The sequence below is a fragment of the Suncus etruscus genome, chromosome 15 (assembly GCF_024139225.1).
Source record: "Suncus etruscus isolate mSunEtr1 chromosome 15, mSunEtr1.pri.cur, whole genome shotgun sequence".
Lineage (NCBI taxonomy): Eukaryota > Metazoa > Chordata > Mammalia > Eulipotyphla > Soricidae > Suncus > Suncus etruscus.
This window is the reverse complement of record NC_064862.1, coordinates 40,515,167-40,537,650: the sequence shown is the minus strand read 5'-3', so window position 1 is coordinate 40,537,650 and position 22,484 is coordinate 40,515,167. Positions and strand designations below refer to the sequence as shown.

The 22,484-nt window shown below is 40.0% G+C and overlaps 2 protein-coding genes across 2 annotated transcripts in view; one reads left to right on the top strand and one right to left on the bottom strand.

Annotated features, from left to right (window-relative positions):
• Positions 1-12,578, bottom strand: part of ERO1B (endoplasmic reticulum oxidoreductase 1 beta) — a 53,149-nt gene extending 40,571 nt beyond the window's left edge. The window contains exons 1-2 of the mRNA XM_049789042.1: positions 12,473-12,578; positions 1,252-1,371 (exon numbers count right to left, since the gene is read on the bottom strand). Of these exons, the coding sequence (XP_049644999.1) occupies positions 1,252-1,371; positions 12,473-12,574 (222 nt within the window). The 5' untranslated portion in view covers positions 12,575-12,578. The remainder of the gene's footprint in view (positions 1-1,251; positions 1,372-12,472) is intronic.
• Positions 1-22,484, top strand: part of LGALS8 (galectin 8) — an 811,943-nt gene that overhangs the window by 564,887 nt on the left and 224,572 nt on the right. The window lies entirely within an intron of this gene.

The following is a 22,484-nucleotide window of genomic DNA, read 5'->3' as shown; positions in this document are numbered from 1 at the left end:
TTTGATACAGGGATGGCTGATGTGGAATATAAAGGTCAAGATCCTACCTCTTCTCTCAAGAGGACAGCTATGGCAGCTCATTCATACCACTATGACAATGATAGCTATAAATAATCACTCCGGACAAGAACTGGATGCTGAGAGTAGGTTAAGTGATATGCATAATACCCATTCAGTAGAAGTATTGCAAACCGCATTACCCAAACAGAAAAGGAGGGAGAGAGATGGACAGATAGAGACAAAGAAAGAGAGAAGAAAAATGCCTGCCACAGAGGCAGGCTAGGGGGGTGGAATGGGAAGAAACTGGGGACACTGTGTCAAGAAATATGCACTGGTGAAGGGATGGATGATGGAACATTGTATGACTGAAACTCAACCAAGAACAACTTTATAACTGGGTTTCTCATGGTGATTCAATTTTAATAATTTAAAAATTAAAAACAAAAATCCTCAGTGGAACACCTCCTCAATGAGGGTGCATCAAAGATTTATTTCTCCCTTTGCCCAGTCCTGATCTCCTTTCCCTTCTTTTCCTAAATTGTTGGTTCCAAGAGTAGTCTCTAAGTAACCTCTTCTAAATTAATCACTGCCCAAGTGATTTCCCACTCACTTCCTAGGGAATCTAGCCTAGGAATGATTTGTTCAGTTCCAGAAAAAATAAAAGTATTATAAGGATACCAATGCTCTACATTAAATGAGGTATACCAGAGTGGGATTAACTTTCTTTTTTATTTTATTTTTTGGGGTGATTAACTTTCTAATACTTTCAGACTAACATTATTCTGTGAACAGGCAACTGAAAAACAGTAATTTAAATAAATGCTTCTCAACTGGAAGCCATATGATCCTGTGTAGGACCAGAGGATAGTCTAAGAGGCTCACGGGTAAAAATCCTTTAAATGCCACACCAGATGGTCAGGGTGCCACAGAGGGAAGTATGAAGTGAAGAAAATGAAGAAGTAACCAAGAAAAGAAGCAGAAGTGGTCGAGGAGTGTAGAGGAGAAATCTGCCTCAAAATCAAAACTGGAACATGAAGAACACACCATTTTTATGTAGAAAGTTCTGGTTCTTACTGTTCAAAAGGATTAACAGGATTTTCATTAGAATACTTAATATATACTAGTGATAAGAAATATATAGTTAGGGTATCATCACCCTAACTCAAAATGAGCTTTCAAAGGATTATGAAATTTTTCATCTACAGATATCTGTAAAAATCTTTAGCATTAATGAAAAACATATAACCATACCTTATAATAACGAAAATAATCTCTCTCTTGCAATCTTTTAATTTTGGGGAAGATTTTGAAAGTGTTGAAGTTATCGATGCTATTAATATCACATAAGCAATCATCCAAAACTCCCGTGACCTAAAAGAAATAAAGAATAATTTTAAAATGGTAAATTAGGAATGTTTCAACCTTAACAAATATGAGCTATTACAGAAAAAGACTGCTTATTCATTTGAGTTAGCTAGTATTTTTTGATTAAGATACACAACACTGGGCCTTTTAGCAGCTCAGGTGACTTGCTTTGGAAGCATGAAGCCCCTGAGACTGCTCAATACCTGGAGGCTTTGCTGTTGTTATCCCCAATGCCATAATAATAATAAAAAAAAGTGAGATCTTAACACACCACAAACAAGTGTGTATGAATATCATACTAATACTGTACCATATTTTTCCAAAATAAAAAATATACATTTACTGGGTAAACAGAATAAACATTAATTGGCATTTCTATTTTTTTTTATTACAACTGCATGGAAACAATTATCTCAATGAAAACTTCAGTTTAAAAATGTAAATGAGGGCCGGGCGGTGGCGCAAGAGGTAAGGTGCCTGCCTTACCTGCGCTAGCCTTGAACGGACTGAGGTTTGATCCCCAGCGTCCCATATGGTCCCCCAAGCCAGGAGCAACTTCTGAGCTCATAGCCAGGAGTAACCCCTGAGCGTTACCGGGTGTGGCCCAAAAAAAAATGTAAATGAGGGGCTAGAGAAATAGAACAGTGGGTAAGCTAAATGCCTTGTACATGGTTGGCCCAGGTTTGACCCCAGAAGCTCTCTATATGTTTTCCTGAGTCCCTTTAAGAGTGATACCTGAACACAAAGCCTGGGTTAAGCACTTAGCTCTAACAAATGTGGCCCCCAAGCAAAACAAAACAGAATTAAAAAAGGTTGGCCTGTTAAAGATTACTCATGTTGATCCCTGAGGAAAGTATATGCAAAGAACGATGCAAATATGAAAACCAGTCATTCCCAGTTGTTTCCTTCTCATACTTTCTCCACAGGAATATAAAAGTGATCACAAAATCTGTACAACAAAGAATAAGAGCTATATTAACTGAGATGAATAGCAAGGGAATCATTATCAAGATTTTTGGCTCTGGAATTCTATTTGCAAAGAGAACTCAATCTTACCAAGATTAAATAATTCTACCTTTATCATTCTATTCTATTTCTCTAGCTTATTAAAAAATTTCAAACTCTAAATTCCTAAATATGGGGAAAAATAGCCAACACAAATTTAAAACTTCTAATAAAACCATAAATTAAATAAACTTCATCACTGCCTGTCCTTTCTTATAAAGTTATATTGAATTACTGTCTTTTAGTAAGTAAACCATTATATTTTATATTTTATAAAGACTTTCATTGTGATAGGGACAGGAAGGCTAAATATGCCATGTACATATTTCTAGTTCTTTTTTTAAATTTTTATTTCTAGTTCTTAATAACTACTTGTAGTAATACCAAAAGCTTCTAAAATTAAACATCCCCGAATTAAGCCACAGTAGCAGAATCTCACAAGGGAGAACAATATAGATGAACCTGAAGACAAAATACTAGTCAGCATTGATAAGGAAGTCAAAAAGCAAAGAAGAATATAAGAATGGAAGACCATATAAGGTACTTTTGAACAAAACAAATATATATTCATATATATATATATATATATATATATATATATATCTGAATTATAGAAACACCAGATGGTGAGTAAAAAGGAAAAGGGGAACAAGTGGTAGGATAAGTAATAGTTGAGAATTTACCCTCTTTCTGAAGGTGGCAGCTGCTCAAATTCAAGAGGCCAAAGTAGCACCAAACAAAATAAACTCAGACAGACCAACACCAAGACACAGCAATCAAAAAAGTCAAGCCAAAAAGAGAGATGACTTTCTTAAAGCAGCAAGAGAGAAGAAAATAGTAATTTTATGGAAAATAACATAAGAATCACAACAGGTCTCCTATATGAAATGGAACATGTGTGTGAGAAAAAAAGTGAAAAAATATACAAATTACTGAATGAAAGAAACTTTTAACCTAGAGTCCACTACCCTGCAAAGCTCTCATTTAGATGGGCGGGATAAAAATATTTTTATACCAGAGCTGACAATATTTGTAATAACTAAACTGATCCTAAAAGACTACTTACATAAACCAAATAGGTTATTATTGAAGCAACAACCCTTTATTGTAAAATGATACTATAACCCTTTATATGAATAATATTCCTGAATGAACTAAACTCTCCCATCAAAAGGCAGAGTCGAGGGATAAATCTATTCATTTGCTGCTTACCTCTAAAATCACAGGATAGACACAGGCTCAGAGGAAAACAGTTATACAAGCCAATGGAAAAATAAAAAGAAAGCAGAGGCAACCATACTTATATCAGACCAAATTGCATTCAATCTAAAAAAATTAAAGACAGGGATGGACACTACTTATTCATCAAAGAATAAAAAAGTATTCATTCTAATCAACACATATGCACCAAATAAATGCAGATCAGCAAAGTTTCTAAGGCTTTTGTTCACAAACCTAAAGAAACACATGTATAGAAACACAATAATAGTAATGAAAGACTTCAAAATACCACTCTCACAACTAGATAGATTCACTAGACAAAATTCACTAGACACAAAAGCCCTAAATGAGGAACTAGAAGATCTGGGACTAATGCATTTATGCAGAACTATCTATCCTCAAAAAGTCAAATACACATTCTTCTTTAGTGCAAGAAACATTCTCAAGAATACATTCATATTAGGACAAAAGTCCAATTTACACAAATTCACAAATAAAAGAATCAGACCACAATGCTGCTAGAAACTAACCAGAAAGAGAGGACATGGAGAAACTCTAGCACCTGGAGACTGAACAAGCATGCTGCTAAGTAACTGTTGGATTAAAGAAGAAATCAAGGAAGAAATAAAAAGATTCCTTGAGACTAATGATAATGAGGGAACAATTACTGGGACAGGGCAAACTCATAGCAAGATAGACCTACATACGGAAAGAAGAGGAAGGTAAAATTAACAACCTAAATGCACACATTAAATTTATGGTGAATCAACAAGTGAATCCGAAGACTGGCAAAGGCTACAGAATCACAACTTAAAAAATGCGGGGCTGGAGAGGTGGCACTAGAGGTAAGGTGTCTGCCTTGCAAGTGCTAGCCAAGGAGGGACCGTGGTTCAATACCCCGGCATCCCATATGATTCCCCCAAGCCAGGGGCAATTTCTGAGCGCTTAGCCAGGAGTTACCCCTGAGCATCAAACGGGTGTGGCCCAAACAACCAAAAAAAAAATAATAATAAAATTTAAAAAATGGGACTACATCAAACTAAAATTTTTTTGTATGGCAAAAGAAACATGGGCAAGGGGCCTGGAGAGATAGCACAGCGGTGCTTGCCTTGCAAGCAGCAGATCCAGAACCTAAGGTGGTTGGTTCGAATCCCGGTGTCCCATATGGTCCCCCGTGCCTGCCAGGAGCTATTTCTGAGCAGACAGCCAGGAGTAACCCCTGAGCACCGCCGGGTGTGACCCAAAAACCAAAAAAAAAAAAAAAAAAAAAAAAAAAAAGAAACATGGGCAAAAGTAAAAGTCAGCTGAGTGGAAGAAAGCACTTGCACTTAACACATAAGATAGAAGGTTGATATCCAAGATACATAAAGTACTCACAAAGTTCAACAAAAATAAATCTAAAAACCTCCACCAATAATGGGGAGAGGAAATGTACAGGCATCTCTCTGAGGAAGTCTAGAAGATGATCAACAGTCACATGAAAAAGTTCTCATTCTCACTTGTTATTAGGGAAATCCAGATCAAGATAACAATGGGATACCATCTTCTACCAATGAAAATGGCACATATAAAAAAAATACTGGGGGGGGCCGGAGAGATAGCATGGAGGTACGGCGTTTGCCTCTCATGCAGGAGGTCATCGGTTCGAATCCCGGCGTCCCATATATGGTCCTCCCGTGCCTGCCAGGAGCAATTTCTGAGCCTGGAGCCAGGAATAACCCCTGAGCACTGCCGGGTGTGACCCAAAAACCACAAAAAAAAAAAAAAAAAAAAATACTGGGGACAGTTTGTATTGGTGGTGATATGGTGAAAAAGAAATTTTCATCCCACTCCTAGTGGGAATGCTTTTTGTTTTGAGGCCACACTTGGAGATGATCAGGGTTTACTCTTGGCTTTACACTCAGGAATTTCTGCTGGCAGTTCTCAGGGAACCTGGGTCAGCCATATGCACAGCAAACACCTTACCCACTATACTATACCTCCAGACCTTGCTAGTGGGAATGTCACCCAGCCCAACCCCTATGGAAAAACAGTATGGAGGCTTCCCATTAAACTCAGAAATGACTTGCCTTATAACCTAAAAATTCCTCTTTTGGGTTTCTATTCCCAGGACAGAAATACATTAATTCAAAAAGATGTATGCATATTATTATTCATTACAGAACTCACTATTATAGCTAAGATATGGAATCAACCTAGGTGTCCAACAACAGATAAGGAGATCATGAGGCTGTAGTATATATACACAATGGAACACTACAGTGAAAGAAATGATATAATCATGCAATTTGCTGTAATATGGATGAAATTGAAAGATATTGTTAAATGAAGTAAGCCAGAAGAATGATGATAAACACAGGATACCAGTTATATGTTGTATATCATGCAGTGGTCCTCAAACTATGGCCCGCGGGCCACATATTGTATTTGTATCTGTTTTGTTTCTTCATTGCAAAATAAGATATATGCAGTGTGCATAAGAATTCATTCATAAGTTTTGTTTTTACTATAGTCAGACCCTCCAATGGTCTGAGGGACAGTGAACTGGCCCCCTGTTTAAAAAATTTGAGGACCCCTGAATGAGGGGATGCAATGTTTTAAAGGGAAAATGCCTAGCTCACCCTTGGCCCCAGAGTATAAGGAGAATGAAAAGTGTGGAAGGAAGGGAGAGAAAAGACAAATGAGAAGCAACAGGAATGTGTGTGTGTGTGGGGAGAGAGCAGGAATCAAGGGGATTCAGGTACATAGGTATTGTTAAAGAATGATAGAGCTACATATTCAAACCACAGAGTCAACAACACTGAAATCATGAGACCTAAACTTTAAAGTTCTACATATCAAGATGGCAGGCTGGGAGGGGAGGAACCTGGGAACACTGATAAAGCGAAGTTGACACTGATGGTGGAATCAGTACTGGAACATTATATTTCTAAAAGTCAACTATAACTAACTAACTTTAACAAAACTTAAAAAAATTAAATATATCAAAAGGGCAAAAAATTTCTTGGGCTGGAGGAAAGGTCACATTTCAGGAATTGAAGCAATAAATGGAAAGGGCCATAGGCAATATACTTGCCCAGGATTTCTAAGGAACAATGAGGGAGATTGATGTAGGAGGTTAAAGAGAATTGAGACCATTATACATTACTTTGGCTTTTATTGACTTATGTGTTTTCTCATATCAAATCGAATGTCCAAGCACAATTACCATGTATGAGGAACAAATAATAGAGAGATCAGCCATGCTTCTATTTAAAGGAATGAAAAGAATGGAAACAGCAGATCTGACAGAAAACACTAAAAATTTATTTCTCATCATGTTTGAAATATCAAGCAACCAAGTTGGGATGTTAAAAAGGTAGAAATATGTGGAAATGAGATCTCCAGATTTAGAGAGTCAATTACATAACTGTTGTTGAAAGCATCCCTATATAATGTCCCCAGATAGTTACTGTGCCTATGCAGGGGGAAAAAGGAAAAAAAAAAAAAGCACAAAATAATCCTTTTATCCACATATATATTTATTGATTGATTGATTTTTTTTACTTCTTTATTTTGGTGTAGATATTGAAGTTGATGTATCCAATTTTTATTTTATTTTATTTTATTTTATTTTATTTTATCTTTCTCTTGCTTTTTGCACTCCGGCATGGCTTGATTTCAGGACCGAGACTATTGTGTGGTGCTTGTCTTTATTGCTGTAGTGCTCACTGGATATTTTATTTGATATTTCTTTCTGTATTGTGGTGTTTCAATTACCTTTTCCTGTCCTCTCTCAAACTGAGGTTGAAAGCCTCTAGATTTAGGACTCCGCCCATTTTCAGCTTATTTGATTTTTTTTTTACCCCAGTCTATTGCTTTTCTTTCCTTCAAACAAAACCATAAACTTGAACTATCTAGCTCCGCTTCTCAAATAGAGGTTGGAAACAAGGAAGGGTACCAGGACCAAACAGATATATGATCACTAATAATAAGCTAGACACAGAGAGGAATACTTACTCTAGCAGCCAGGGGGGTGATGGTAGGGGATATGGGTAGCAGGAAGGGAACGGGGGTTGGGGGAGGACAAATTTGGTGATGGGTAGTCCCCTGATTCAATGTTAATATGTACCTAAAATATTACTGTGAAAGATATGTAAGCCATTATGGTCAAAATAAAAATTAAAAAAAATAAAAACAAAAAAAAAGAAAAAGAATTGTGCTCCTATGCTTACATTTTTCTATTGTCTTTTAAAAAATAAATTGTATGTCATGTGATGAAGTGAGTTAACTGATAAACCAAAGTAGTATTCATGAAAAAAAAAAAAACATTGTGAGATGTCAATAGATATAATTTTGTATTCCTATTTACCAACTTTGTTAAGTGTGTAAAGCATTGTGTTATCAATGATAAGCTTGGTTAATATACTTAGATTTTTAATGCATATCACAACATCAACAACAAAAAAAGAAAGCAAAGGGGCCAAATGAGATAACAAAAATGAGTAAGGAATACTAATTTGAATCCTGAGGGCCAATCATTTGAAGTCCAGAGTAGAAGAGATACAAATAAAACATACTAAGACTCTTCTGCAAAACATAAAGAAAACAGCCATTAGTGACCCTGACTAAAGCCGTTTTGGAGTGGTAATGGCCAGTTTACTAGAATGTGCTGAAGAGAGGACAACTGATCACCATAATTTCAGCTGATCTGGCTAGCTAGGTGGGCATCTTATTGCTCCCTCACACTCCATGTGCCTCTCCTGAAGTGGTATGCTCGGTGAATGAAGATGGCCTTTTGCCAATAGGTACTTCTGTTCCGTGGAGGGCATATGGGTAGCTATACTCCCCTATTCAAATTGCTAAGTCAACTCTTTGGTCATTTGAGTTTTTCTATAAAAACGAAGAGAAAAATGAAGTAAAAACCAGAAGAGATGGGTGAGTCTTAAAACTTTAAAATACTAATAATTTTTTCAATGTAATAATAAAGAATTAACATCGTGTGTTAAGCATTAGTGCATTAGTAGGAAAAATGTATGTAGGAGAGCAAAGGAAAATTTATTCAAGTAATGCTCTTGAATGAGAAAGAAAATACAGGGGTTTTGGTGGAACTCAAAGGATATACCCTGCATCCTTAATAGAAGAGTAAATTAATAGTCTATAATATCTAATACCTGCTTTCATTCACAGAGCTTGAGATGGTATATGAATCGGGGCTATTAATTGATCGTTGTTATTAGCACTTTAACTCCAATAATTCTCGAGGGTCAGGGTTAGAAATATATTCCTACAGAGGGATAATTAGTTTTTACTCAAAAAACTGGGCACTAGAAATTAAATTTTCTATTTACTTTTTCCAAAACAAGTGGCAGAGAGTAGCATGCAAAACTTTATAAACCTTTATTTCTTTAGTTGGCTTTATTTGGCTTATGATTATAAACTTTCAAGGGGGTCTTTTTTCCTCTCCCCTACCAAGTTTCTTTCCTTTCCCCTTTTGAACAAAGTAGGATTCATTAATTTACTCCTCTATTAAGGATGTAACTAACTATTTTGAGCCCATATTTTACCATGGGATTTCCTTCTAGTTTCTACTCCTTGGGAAGAAGAAAAGCTTTAATGCTTGCTTATGCTATTTGTTCCATTTAAATAGTAAAGCAGGAGTTCAAGATCTTCAGGATCTGGTTTTGTTTTGGGTTCTGTTGTTTTTGTTTTTGGGCCACACCTGACAGTATCCAGGCTTACTCCTGGTTCTGCACTCAGGAATCACTCCTGGAGTTGCTAAGGGGACTGTACAAGATGCCAGAGATTAAAACTGGATGGGCCATATGCAAGGTAAGAGCCTTACCTGCAATGCTATCTCTTGCCCGAAGATCTTTAAGATTCTGGGAAATCCTTAGGGTAATGATCTAGAACAGCATTATTTGTATTCTAAAGTTTAGGCTTTCCTTAATTTTTTTTTCTGAGAAGGCAGAAGCTTTATACATTTAGAAAGATATCACTTGTAGGTTTCTTCTTTAGTTTCTTTGCTTTTCTATACAACAAACATCTCATTTATAAGAAAATAGGATATGATACATAGATGCCTATCATTTTACTCAAAATGTGCTCAAAATTTTTTTATACTTTTACTACAAGACAACTAAAACATTTTAATGGGGGGCTGGAGTGGTGGTGCAAGCAGTAAGGCGTCTGCCTTGCCTGTACCAGTCTAGGACAGACTGCAGTTTGATCCCCCCATCTACTCCCCCCCACCCCCGGCATCCCCATATGGTCCCCCAAGCCCGGAGTGATTTCTGAGCACATAGCCAGGAGTAACCCCTACAAGTAAACACATCAGTACCTAGAAAATAATTTCTAGAGACAATTCAGAAATTTTGCCACCAGTAGATAGGTTCAGGTTTATACATTTTAAAACATTTTATTTTATTGGGGAGGGGGCTACACTTGGCGATGCTCAGGGGTTACTCCTGACTCTGCACTCAGGAATTACTCATGGTGGTGCTTAAAGAACCATATAGGATGCTGAGGATGGAGCCCGAGTCAGCGGCATGCAATGTAAACACCCTACCTGCTGTACTATCGTTCCAGCCATTAGGTTTATATTATTTCAGAGTTTTCCAAACGTGGTTCAAAAAGATGATCCAGATACAATAAGTGCATTACATATATTTACAAAGTTTAAAAAGGCTATTCCTTGGGATTGAGTGGGGGGGAGCAGGGAGATAGTACAGGGGGTAGGGTTTGTTGGGTTCGTTCTCTGATACCTCATCTGAGGTCTCCTGAAGCCCTCCAGGATTGATCCCTGAGCAGAGCTGAGTAAATCGTAAGTACAAATAGTAGTAGCAAAAATAAATAAATAAATAAATAAATAAGTAAATTTATGAAATACTGATTCCTGCGTTAGATCCACAAAATCAGAAGATAGCAAGGGGGGGGGAACTAAAGAATTTGCATGTTACTTTTTCTTTTTTGACTTTTTTTGGGGGGTTGGGCTATACTGGTTGACGCTCAGGGATTACTCCTGGCTATGTGCTCACAAATCACTCCTGGCTTGGGGGACCATATGGGATGCGGGGGGTGAACTGCGGTCAGTCCTAGGTCAGCAGCCCTAGGTCAGCAGCGTGCAAGGCAAACGCCCTACCGCTGCACCACAGCTCGAGCCCCCTTTTTTGAGTTTTTGAAACACTCCACATTTCTTGGATTCGGGGAGTGTTCCTAATAGGTGCTGGGAACCTCTTCCGCAATGTTGGGGATCAATCCTTATTCTCCCTGCCTGTTAAAAATTCTTCATTTTTAACAAGTCCCTAGCACCAAAGCAAATAAAAACAAAAACGTTTTTTCAATCCAATATTGATTTAAAATACACATAAAACACAAATGGCATATTCAGGTGTTCTGAGATTTAGTGCATATGTCACGGGGGGGGGGTGTTAAGTGAGGGTGAGGGAGTGAACAAAGTAAAAAAAAAATGTTTGCACAGCTCCAATCGCAGTGACCTTCCATTTTTTCCCTAGCATTGCCTCAAATGACAGCTCCCCTCATTATCAGGCCACCTGAGGACAACCCCCCTTCCTTTTTCTCTTAGCAGTTTTGCCAGTTTGCAGCAGGTGCAAACCAGACCTAGTGCCCACCAGCTGGCAGCCTTCTAAAATTCTACTGGGGAGTGGTGGTGGATGGGGGTGTGCTGGGAGGGGGGGAGAAACAGCGAACATCTTAGGGTTCAGGTCAGTGACTTCTCCAAGATCCAGCTCATGGCTGAGGACCCCACGTCACACATACACACACACAACCCCAAACTCCTCCCAAAAAACACAACCCCAAACTCACACACACAACTCCAAACTCCCATACACACAACCCCAAACTCCCCCTATACCCCCCAAACTCCCACACTCATATACACAACCCCAAACTCCCATACACACAACCCCAAACCCACACACACAACCCCAAACTCCCACACACACAACCCCAAACTCCCCCTACACCCTCCAAACTCCCACACTCATATACACAACCCCAAACTCCCATACACACAACCCCAAACCCACACACACAAACCCAAACTCTCACACACACAACCCCAAACTCACACACAACCCCAAACTCACGCACACAACCCTAAACTCACACACACAACCCCAAGCCCCTCCACAAACCCAAACTCTCACACAACCAACCCCAAACACACACAACCCCAAACTCACGCACACAACCCCAAACTCACACACACAACCCCAAACCCCTCCACAAACCCAAACTCACACACAACCCCAAACTCACGCACACAACCCCAAACTCACACACACAACCCCAAACCCCTCCACAAACCCAAACTCACACACAACCCCAAACTCACGCACACAACCCCAAACTCACACACACAACCCCAAACCCCTCCACAAACCCAAACTCTCACACAACACAACCCCAAACTCACACATACAACCACAAACTCAGACACACACACACACACACACTCACCCTCCTTGCAGCCCCCGAACCCCGCCGCTGTCCAGTGCATAGAGTCCGGGGGAGCGGCGACCGCTGCGGGACCGATTCTAGCTGTGCTCAGCGCAACTGCCAAAAGGAACTGCGGCCCCCCAGGGTCCCGGGGCCCCATCCCGGGGCGCCCCGCAGCACAAACCTGCACCGGGGTGGGAGGCGCTCTGCTCCCCTTCGCACCCCCGGCAAGTCCCGCTACGCGCAGCGCACAGACCCTGGGCACGGGAGCCCAGCCCTCGGCGAAGCCCTCGGGGGCCCGGCCGACCCGACGCGTCGCTTCTCTTTGGGGGGGCGGCGAGTCGGAGGCCCCCGAGTCCGTTCGGCCGCTCGCCGCGCACCGAGCTGGGCGAGTGCGGCTGCGGCCCGTTCGCGCGATCGGGGAGCCGGAGGGGCTCACCTGGACCTCGACGACGCTCGGGAGGAAACTGAGGGTGACGAGCAGCTGCACCGCGACCGCCGGCCCCTGCCCCGCGCCGGCCCGCCCGACGCCCCGGCTCATGCTGGCCAAGTCCAAGTCCGCCGCCCGCTGCCGCGAGCGAGAGAGCCAGCCAGCCAGCCAGCCAGCCGGCCGGCCGGGCCTGGGGCCGGGGCAGCGGCGTTGGGCGGCCGGGCGAGCGAGTCCCCGCGCGGTGGCTCCGGCGCCGGGGAGGCTCCAGGCACCGAAGTGTCGCCCGCGAGGGAGCCGGAAGCGGGGTGCGCGCTCTGCTCTCTCCCGCGGGCGGGCGATCGCTCGGGCCGCTACCGGGGAGGCTGGAGCAGCCGGCGCCCCCACTTCATGCCCTCCCTCGGGCGGCTCCGCCTCCTCCGCCCCCGGCTTCGCGACGCCCGCCCAGGCCACGCCCACACACCCCTCCCGCGAGCGCGCGAGCGCGGGGCCTTGTGGGATTTGTAGTCTTCCTTCCTTTTTTCCTTCCTTCGCGGGAAGACGGCCGCCCAGGCCACGCCCACCCGCCCTCGAGCGCGCGGAGCCTTGTGGGATTTGTAGTCTTTCTTTCCTAGCGGGAAGGCGGGGCCCGCCCGGCGGCGGATGGCAAAGCCCGGGAAGAACTACTTACTATAGATGTGTAGGACTGTGGAGGCCGCGCTGCGGCTCCGCCCTTCCTCCGGGCGGTCCGGAGGCGGCCAATGGAGCGGGACCACGCGGGCTTCCAAAACAAGAGCAGGGAGGGCCTGGCGGGTGGAGCGGAGCGTCTTCCCCTGGCGGCCCCTTCCTCTTAGTCCTGTCTAATAAAGCTGGAGGTGTCTTTGTGTGGTTGCACGCGGATGGCACACACGTCCAGGGTTTGCACGTTCAGGGTTTTGCCCTGAACAAATGGGGAACTGAGGATGCAAGACCTTTTGGCCTTGAATGAAAGGAAGGGCTTGCTTTCTTTGTCTCTTGTCACTTTTTAGGGCTAGCTTCAACTCTATGTTGGCCTGTGTCTCTTAGACAAGTCACCTGCAGTTTACCTTGTTTGTTGGAGGTGGAGTCCTTGTCCTCTGCCTGCTCTCACACTCACCCCTAGGCCGATGCATGCAGCCGAAGCAGCACGATCAAGAATGAGTATGGACCCAAAAGTTTATTTAAAATGGATTAATATAGCGATGGAGATAAGCGTTCAAGACAAACCCAAGTGATCGGGAAGAAGTTTAATCCCATTTATTCTTAGACAAATTAACCCCGGGCTGCCCGCTTATTTCTTCATCTAGAACACACGGATGCTCTTCATCATTGTTCGGCTGTGCAAAATGATATATATGCCTAAAAGGCTTAATGTAGTGCCTAGCATATAGTGTAGAATAAATAATTGTTGCTTTTAATTTTATCCTTGCTTTCTAGAAATTTATAAGACTTCACAAGACAATCATGTCCCATGTATGAGTTGTCTAGCATTTCTGTGATAATTACCACAATTTAGTATCTTCAAGCAAATTCTTTCTCATTTACACTGCTGGAGGTTAGAAGTCCAAGTTGGATCAGTAGGCAGAGGTTCTAGAAGGCTCAAAATCTTTCCTTTTCCAGTTTCTAGAAGCCCCTGTATTCCTTTTCCACTATCACATGCTGTCTCTTACTGACCCTAGCTTCACTACCTCCCTTTTTTAAATATTGATTTATGAACTCTTATGATTACATGGCACCCACCTAGAATCCAGGATCATCTCTCAATGTCAAAATTATTTATCACACCAACAAAGTTCTTTGTATGAGATTGTGCTCACAGACCTGGGGATTGAAAATGGAAATCATTGGGGAAACACTCGGTGCTTTATAACTGTTGGAGCACTATCATAACTCCTAAGGCCAACATAATTTGTGGAACCTAGTGCAAAATGAAAGTGCAAAACACTGATTCTAAAATCTTAGGGATTTCAAAGTCCCTGAGAGCAGAGTATTAAACCAAGTGCAAGGTCTTGCTAAACACTAATCCTGAGACAAAACATACGTCACTTGCCAGTCCTACTCCTCTTTAGCAACTCTACTCTCTTAAGCCTCAGAGATAACAGACTTGCCTGGGTTAAAAAAATAAATAAAAAAAAAAGAGGGGCTGGAGAGATAGCACAGTGGGTAGGGCATTTGCCTTGCACGTAGCCCACCCAGATTTGATCCCTGGCATCCCATACAGTTTCCAGAGTTTGAGCAGGAGTAACAACTGAGTGCTGCTGGATGTGGTCTGAATGCCCTGGCCTGCAAAATAATCTTTCTTAATTTTCCAATAAATTTTTCATCACTCTTTTCCTTGCCAAGCCTCTGTTTTTCTATACTCTTAAGATTCTTTGTCCTAGTACTAGATATTGGCAACTTTTACTTCCTAAGTGAGAGGTGTACTATAAATATTAAAATCCTGGGTCTGGAATGATAGTTCAGCAGGTAATGCCTTTGTCTTGCAGATAGTTGACCGGGGTTCAATTCCCAGTATCCCATATGAACTCTGAGCACCACCAGAAATCATTCCTGAATGTAGAGGCAGGAGTAAACTTAAACCTTGCTGGGTGTGGCCCAAAAGCCAAAATAAATAAATAAACAAACAAAAATCCTGAAACTATTTTGTTGTTAGAAAAATTGGTTCATAAATATTCTTATAATAAGGGCCTGGAGAGATATCACAGCGGCATTTGCCTTGCAAGCAGCCGATCCAGAACCAAAGGTGGTTGGTTTGAATCCCGGTGTCCCATATGGTCCCCCGTGCCTGCCAGGAGCTATTTCTGAGCAGACAGCCAGGAGTGACCCCTGAGCACTGCTGGGTGTGGCCCAAAAACCAATATATATATACATATATATATAATAAGATCTCAGGGTTCAAAGAGATAATACAGTGAATATATTTGTCTTCCATGAGCTTGAGCTGAGTGTAATGCCTAGAGCCATATATAGTCCCTGAGGCCTACTGGTGGTGATCCCTTAGCATAGAAACAGGAGTACAGAACCAAAAGCAGTTGGACCCAAACAAAAAAACATAAACAACAAACCCAAATAACAAAACCTCATTTCTTAACGGAACTTTAATCTCAAGTCTCAGGTACTCAAAGTCTTATGTTATCTATAATAGAATCTATGGCCTATGGTTTGTACCTTTCAGGATCTGTCATTGAAGAACAGTGTAAGTGTTTAGTTGATGAAGAGGAAAGTAGGCACTTAAATCCATTTAAATCCAGAGACAAAAGCGTTTTTACTCCTTTTGCCTCCTGAAGAAAGTACTACCAATAACTTGCTCTCTTTGTTTAACGGGGCTGATTTGGTTTTAGGGTCACACTCAACAGTCATTGACACACAATTTCTGAAGGATGAATAAGTTTTGTGAGTGAAATCAGAAATCATGCTTCCTTTTTACATGATGCTGGAATATACAAATTATTTCATACTTATGCCTATGGAAATCTCTGTCAGTTTTAGTTGTTATGTGTATTATCTGGAGACCCTTCCTTTGTGAGCAGGCTGCTCTTTTTTGTTCTTTCATTCTGACTTCTTTGCCTTTGCCTTTGCTTAAATCAATAACACTGAAACAAGCATCCTGAAGAAGTATCCCTAGATATTCCTTGCTTCCTGCAGTTTGAACTTTTCTATCCATAATGCCATGTTGGAAGTTGTCTTGGAAGCAAAGTGAGTAAATACACTTATCTCCTTTGGTTGCAAGCCACAAAACTCAGCTGATTTTCATAAAAATAGCAAATGGAAAAGAAAAAAGTAGTACCAAAGATTTCAACACTCACATTCCTGGAAAGGGAAGTCCATCAGTTTATAGTGACTCAAAGGAGTATTTTCTCTAACACCACCCTTTGATCAATTCCAAAGCTTTTAGTCCTTTGTCCCTCCTCTCAAATCTCATATTTCTTCTAGAGGTTTGTTTGGAAATGGGGTGGGGGGTGGGGAAGGAAGGTAGCAAACTAAATGACAAGCCGATAGGATTACATGTCATAATGAAGCTGTAGCTATACAAATGAGCAGTATGTATTTCTACATGCAATTATTAATAAAAAGAAAAGAGATATTAGTCTGACAAAAGTAACATATACCTTCAGGGAGTTCTGTTTTCATTCCATTAATCCATTCACTTATTTTTTTATTTGTAAGCTTAGTTGGTGTTCACAAAATCATTTTTAAAAAATCACAATAAAACATATTTATTACCTCTTCAAATATGTCACTCTCAAATGCAAATGATACCCTATCACTCTTAACCCTTTGACTCCCCTCACCTACTTTACATTCTTTCTGTAAAAAAGATGATCTAATTGTCTCATCCCTGTGGTCGGGATGAATCTCAAGAACCTTACATAGTTTTCTACTAACCACATTCCTTTAGCACTGTCAGATCATTGCTTTTTATTAGGAGTTAACATTTCCTGCGTGATAAACAGTAAAGTTTTAGAGGACTCTCTCTCTCTTTCTCTCTCTCTCTCTCTCTCTCTCTCTCTCTCTCTGTCTCTGTCTCTCTCTCTCTCTCTCTCTCTCTCTCTTCCCTGTCTCTCTCTCTCTCTGGCGCTATGTTCTCTTTAGAAGCCCAGTTCCTATAAAGAGCTGTCATTAATTGATAGATTAATATTAACCAATTTAGGATTGCAATATCTCTTAGAAAACATCTATTTTAGAACCAGTCCTAGATGTGATGCCCATGAACATATCTTATAGATAGCTAGGAATTGGCTTTGATGTGACATTCAAAGATATCACACAAAGGTAAACCAATAATCTTTTATTAGAAAAAGGAATACAGGGCCAGCGAGATAGCATGGAGGTAAGACGTTTGCCTTCCATGCAGAAGGACAGTGGTTTAAATCCCGGCAACCCATATGGTCCCCCATGCCTGCCAGGGGCGATTTCTGAGCGTAGAGCCAGGCTGCCCTGAGTGCAGCCGGGCGTGAGCCCCCCTCCCCCCAAAAAAAAGAAGAAAAAGGAATTTTAGGGGCTGGAGAGATGGCACAGCCATAGGACATTTGCCTTGCACGCGGCTGACCCAGGATGGACAGTGGTTCAATTCCTCAGAGTCCCATATGGTCTCCCAAGCCAGGAGCAACCCTGAGCATCACCGGTGTGGCCCAAAATTAAAAAAAAAAAAAAATTAAAAAGGAATTCTAGTTCCCTAAATGGAGGCATATATGGGACCATTAAAAAAAAAAAAAACACCCAAAAACCTGAGGGAATAATAGACATGTCAGATGACTGGTTAAAACCAATTACTAAAAATCCATTTCAGTGTGTGTGTGTGTGTGTTTTTACATGTGTTTATTTCAGGTGTGTTTTATTTTTTTTTCTTCAGCACTGGTTAAATGTCTATAGTTAATGGGTTGTGAAATCAAGTCTTGAGATATCTTGAGTAGTTTATTATAATGCTTCAGAGACTTTGAGAATTAACAAAATTGCATCAGATATTTACCTTCCCAAGATATCATCAAGTGTATTGTGTTTCTTTGATGAATTTATGGTTAATTAAACTTGTGATTTCTAATAAAGGAGGACAGCACTGATGAATGGTTCTAAGAAAAAGTCAAGGTAATGGGGTGGAAATTGAATAACATCATTAATTTTAACTCCTTAATTATGACTAATTGTGAAAGCTGAACTGTAACTATTGAACCCGCTGAGTAATAGCAATCTCATGTTTAAACAATGTATTTGTAGATAGTATTGGTGTATTAACAATTGGCCATGGCAATTTTTTATAGCAACATTTATAAGGTATTTTTTGCTTATATGGTTTGAGGATAGGATTTTTGGATTTTAGTGAGATTTCTTCCCCTTCTCTTTTGACATGAAAGAGGGATTAAAAGTAATTAAAATAAAACAACTTGGCTGGCCTGTGTGGCTTATTATTAGTTACCTACCTAAAGTATTTATTTTTTCATTAATATTTACTCAGCTGTGACACTCTCAAGTGTTTTTCTCTTAACAGCATTAAAACTGATAAACCTGAGTAAATTAGAACCAGTCCTTTTATAGAAGAGTCCAAATGGTGATATTTATTCTTGAATAAAACCTTCTTTATATAACAAATACATTATGGTATCATACTAGAACCTGAAAGTTGAGTGATCAGGTAGGACATTAATAAATTTAAATAATGGGGAAACTAAGAGCAAAATTAAGCCAATTTTCTCCTCCATTTAATTCCTATTATGCCAGAGATTTCATATCAACCATTTATTCCCTGGACAGGTAGAGATAGGCTGTAAGTAACTACCTGCATATTAGGACTATCAGTCTTCTAGCTATGTTCATTCCACAGAAGGTTACATTACAGTGAGCCTAGGAAGCAGAGATGGTGAAGTTCATAGAGATGGATACCACAGTAAAGAAAGGCAGAGAAAGTCCGAGGTTGGTCATATCTGGTTGCTGGAGGAATTTCTATGTCATCACTGAATTCTTTCTTCCTGTTAGTTTGTGCCCCATCATTGGGAATTTTAAAACATATGGTTTCTCTAGATTCTAGTTTTTTTTTTAATTAATCCAGGTAAGTTTTATATTAATTCCAGTAGTCACTTCATCTTTATTTGGTGCCATGTTTTTTCTCCAAGGATTGTACTCTCACTCCCTTCCTTCCACTGCCCTACTGCCTCTCTTCTCTATCTCAATGTCCAGTAAAATCAGGTCTTTATTTTGCATTCTCTGTGGGACAGGATACTCCTGTCCTGTGCATCATTGTCTCTCTTACTTACTGGCATCGTAATTCAGATTTGGATGTCTTTATAGAATCAAATTCAATCATACCATAATCACATACTTGACAATCTCCATTGTGTCCTACTTTCTTTATTCTATTAGAAATGTTGTTGCTGTCTCATAAATATATATTTTTTAAGAATCTTCTACATGAGCAAGTTGACTGAGTTGCAGAATACCACATAAAGCCATATTATTTTCCAAAAATAGTATAAAATACACAGAACACATATTTTTTCAAGACATCCTTACTTAATACTCTTCACATTGGAATTTCTGTGGAATTATTTTTGTGGTTGTCCACAGTCACTCACAGGAGCAGAAAGGCCACCTTAATAAACCACATTATAGTGTAGTTTATACACTGTACAAATTTTCTCCAGTCTGCAATTGCAACCAGGCTATAAAGCAATCAGAAAATATCCAGTCCATTTAGAGATTTCAATTACTTGATAAATTTCTTCTCTCCAACTTTCAGACTCTTTTTCAATAATGTAAAATTGGAGAGATAGCTTAAAGGGCTGAGTAGATGTATTTCATGTAGGTGGCCCAGGTGTTCATCCTGGGCACTGAATGGTCCTCTGAACACTATCAAGTGTGACAACTAGACACTGAGCTTGGAACAATCCTCAAACACTATCATGTATGGCTCCAGAAATACATAAACCAAAAAGTCTTAAAACCAGATGTTCCTAGTATGTGGTGCTTTTTTCAGACATCCCTAGATTATCATAAAACTAGAGTAATTCATGATTGTACAAAATAATTTATCAAATAATTCCTCTTATCAAATGCCTTCATGATGATCTTTGTAAATTCCATGTTTAAATTTTACTTAAACAAGGGTATAGATGCTATTGAGATATGACAAACTCTTGACCTTATATTACAAAACTCAAATTACTAAATAGTATTTGGGAAAGGGGAGGAAGGATGAAAAGATGAAATAGAAATGACATAGGGGGGGCCGGAGAGATAGCATGGAGGTAAGGCGTTTGCCTTTCATGCAGAAGGTCATCGGTTCGAATCCCGGCGTCCCATATGGTCCCCCGTGCCTGCCAGGAGCAATTTCTGAGCATGGAGCCAGGAGTAACCTCTGAGCACTGCCGGGTGTGACCCAAAAACCACAAAAAAAAAAAAAAAAAGAAATGACATAGGGACAGTAGTAGGGGATCTTGGGCACAGTGGTGTGGAGTCCAGTAATTTCTGTCAGTATCATAAACACAAGTCTGATCATATTATATTGGCTATAATAAAAAATCATTTCAATCTTATAAAATATAAATATAATGGACCTATCATAAATAGCTCTTAGGCAATTAAAATAAAAGAACATTTTAGAAACTAGAATACTTGTTCAAAGACTAATATTTACCATATTTTGTGAATATTTTTAGTGGAGTAGTAATGTGGAAAGTACAGCTTCATATCTCTTTTTACAGCAAAACATAATACAATCTTCATTATTATCAACATCCCCTACTAGATGATATACTTCTTTCCTTTCTGTTTTTTTTTTTTTTGGGGGGGGGTAGGGCTTACTTTTAGCTCTGTGCTAGGGAATTATTCTTGGCAGTTCTTAAGGAACCATGCATCAGGAAACCATACGCATCAGGAATTGAGTTAAGGTCAATTTCGTGCTAGGCAAAAGCTCTACCCACTATAGCCCTGAATGACATATTTCTTGTAATAACCAATATTAAAACGCCATTAGCACCATAATCAATAGCTTACACTAGGATTCACTCCATGTTAATTATTCCATATGTTCTTAGAAATATATAATTTTTATAGCACAAATGTCTAAGTGTCTGGCTTCTGGAGTTTTGAGGGTATTAAGAACCATATGCCATCCCGAGGGGTAAAGGAGGGGGATATAGGATGCATGCTGAGAACAGGGGTGGAGGGAGGACAACATTGGTGGTGGGAATGCTCCTGATTCAATGTCGCTGTGTACCTAAAATATTACTGTGAAAGATTTGTAATCCACTTTGGTCAAAATAAAAATTAAAAAAAAAGAGAGAGAGAAAAAGGAACCATATGCCAACCATATGACTGTTATAGTTCTCTATTTATAACTACAAGAGGTCAGTAGCAACCTCTGTTTAGGGCAATTTTTTTTCAGTAGCTCTTCCTTTACAAAACTAGCAGCTTCTCTTTTGCACCAGATTCTTGCAGTAGCTTATTTCTCTTTCAGGAAGTAAGGCCTAGAATCCATGACCTATATTTATATGCTTTAAGCATTTTCACCACTGTTGCCTAATTGGCTATATATATTAATAAGGATACAAGGATGTAAAAAGTGATCAGCCTGATTTGTTACACAAAACAACTCAGCTGATCAACTAAATAAAGGGCAGTCAGATTGCCTGGGTAAAAATCAATCAGATTGTCTTTCACATATGCCACCCAGATGGTATTCTCAGAGGCACCTGGTTCCTTCACTTCCTCAGAAACAAGTACTCACCATTGTTCTTTCATGCAGAACAATTTCATGACTCTTATTTGGTTTTTTGTTTGTTCTTTTGTTGTTGTTTGTTTGTTTGGGGGCCACACCTGGTGAGGCTCAGGGGTTGCTCCTGGCTATGCACTCATGGCAGACAGACGCCCTACCTCTTGCACTACCGCTCTGGCCCCCATTTTATGACTCCTAAAGTTCACTCTGCTCTACCTATTCATTCCTCTTTTTTGTAAAGTGACTTTTAGCGAACCACCTATCTTGAAATTTATGTCCAAATGGAAAACTTCATATTAACTAAAACTAAATTTAAGCGTGTAGGTTAAAACAAAGTAGAACATTAAATCCACTTTCCAAAATGGTTTCTCTTCACTCTGTCTGCATCATGTACTTTCAAAAGAAAAAAATACTGGTATGTAGTGATGTCCAATTATCTTATTCAACACTAAATGAGTTTCAACTTCATTAATTTCTGACCAAAAATACCACATCAGAAGATAAGATTCTATATTTCTGTGCTACAGGTACCATGATGTAAGACAAGGAGATTGTCTGTCGCAAATCAAGATGACATAAGAGCATTCAGATGCCTTGAGTTTTTTTAGATTAGCACCATCCAGTTCCTACTTTCAGAATTACTCAATTCCCTCACCCAGACCAGAATTAATTTGGGATTCTCTGCACCTCAGAATGCTACAGAAACATATTTGTGCCGCATGCATATCTATATAAAAAGCATAACACCAATGTATATATTTGAGTAACAATTGAAAAATATGACTTGAAAAATTATAATAAAAACCTATGATACATTTT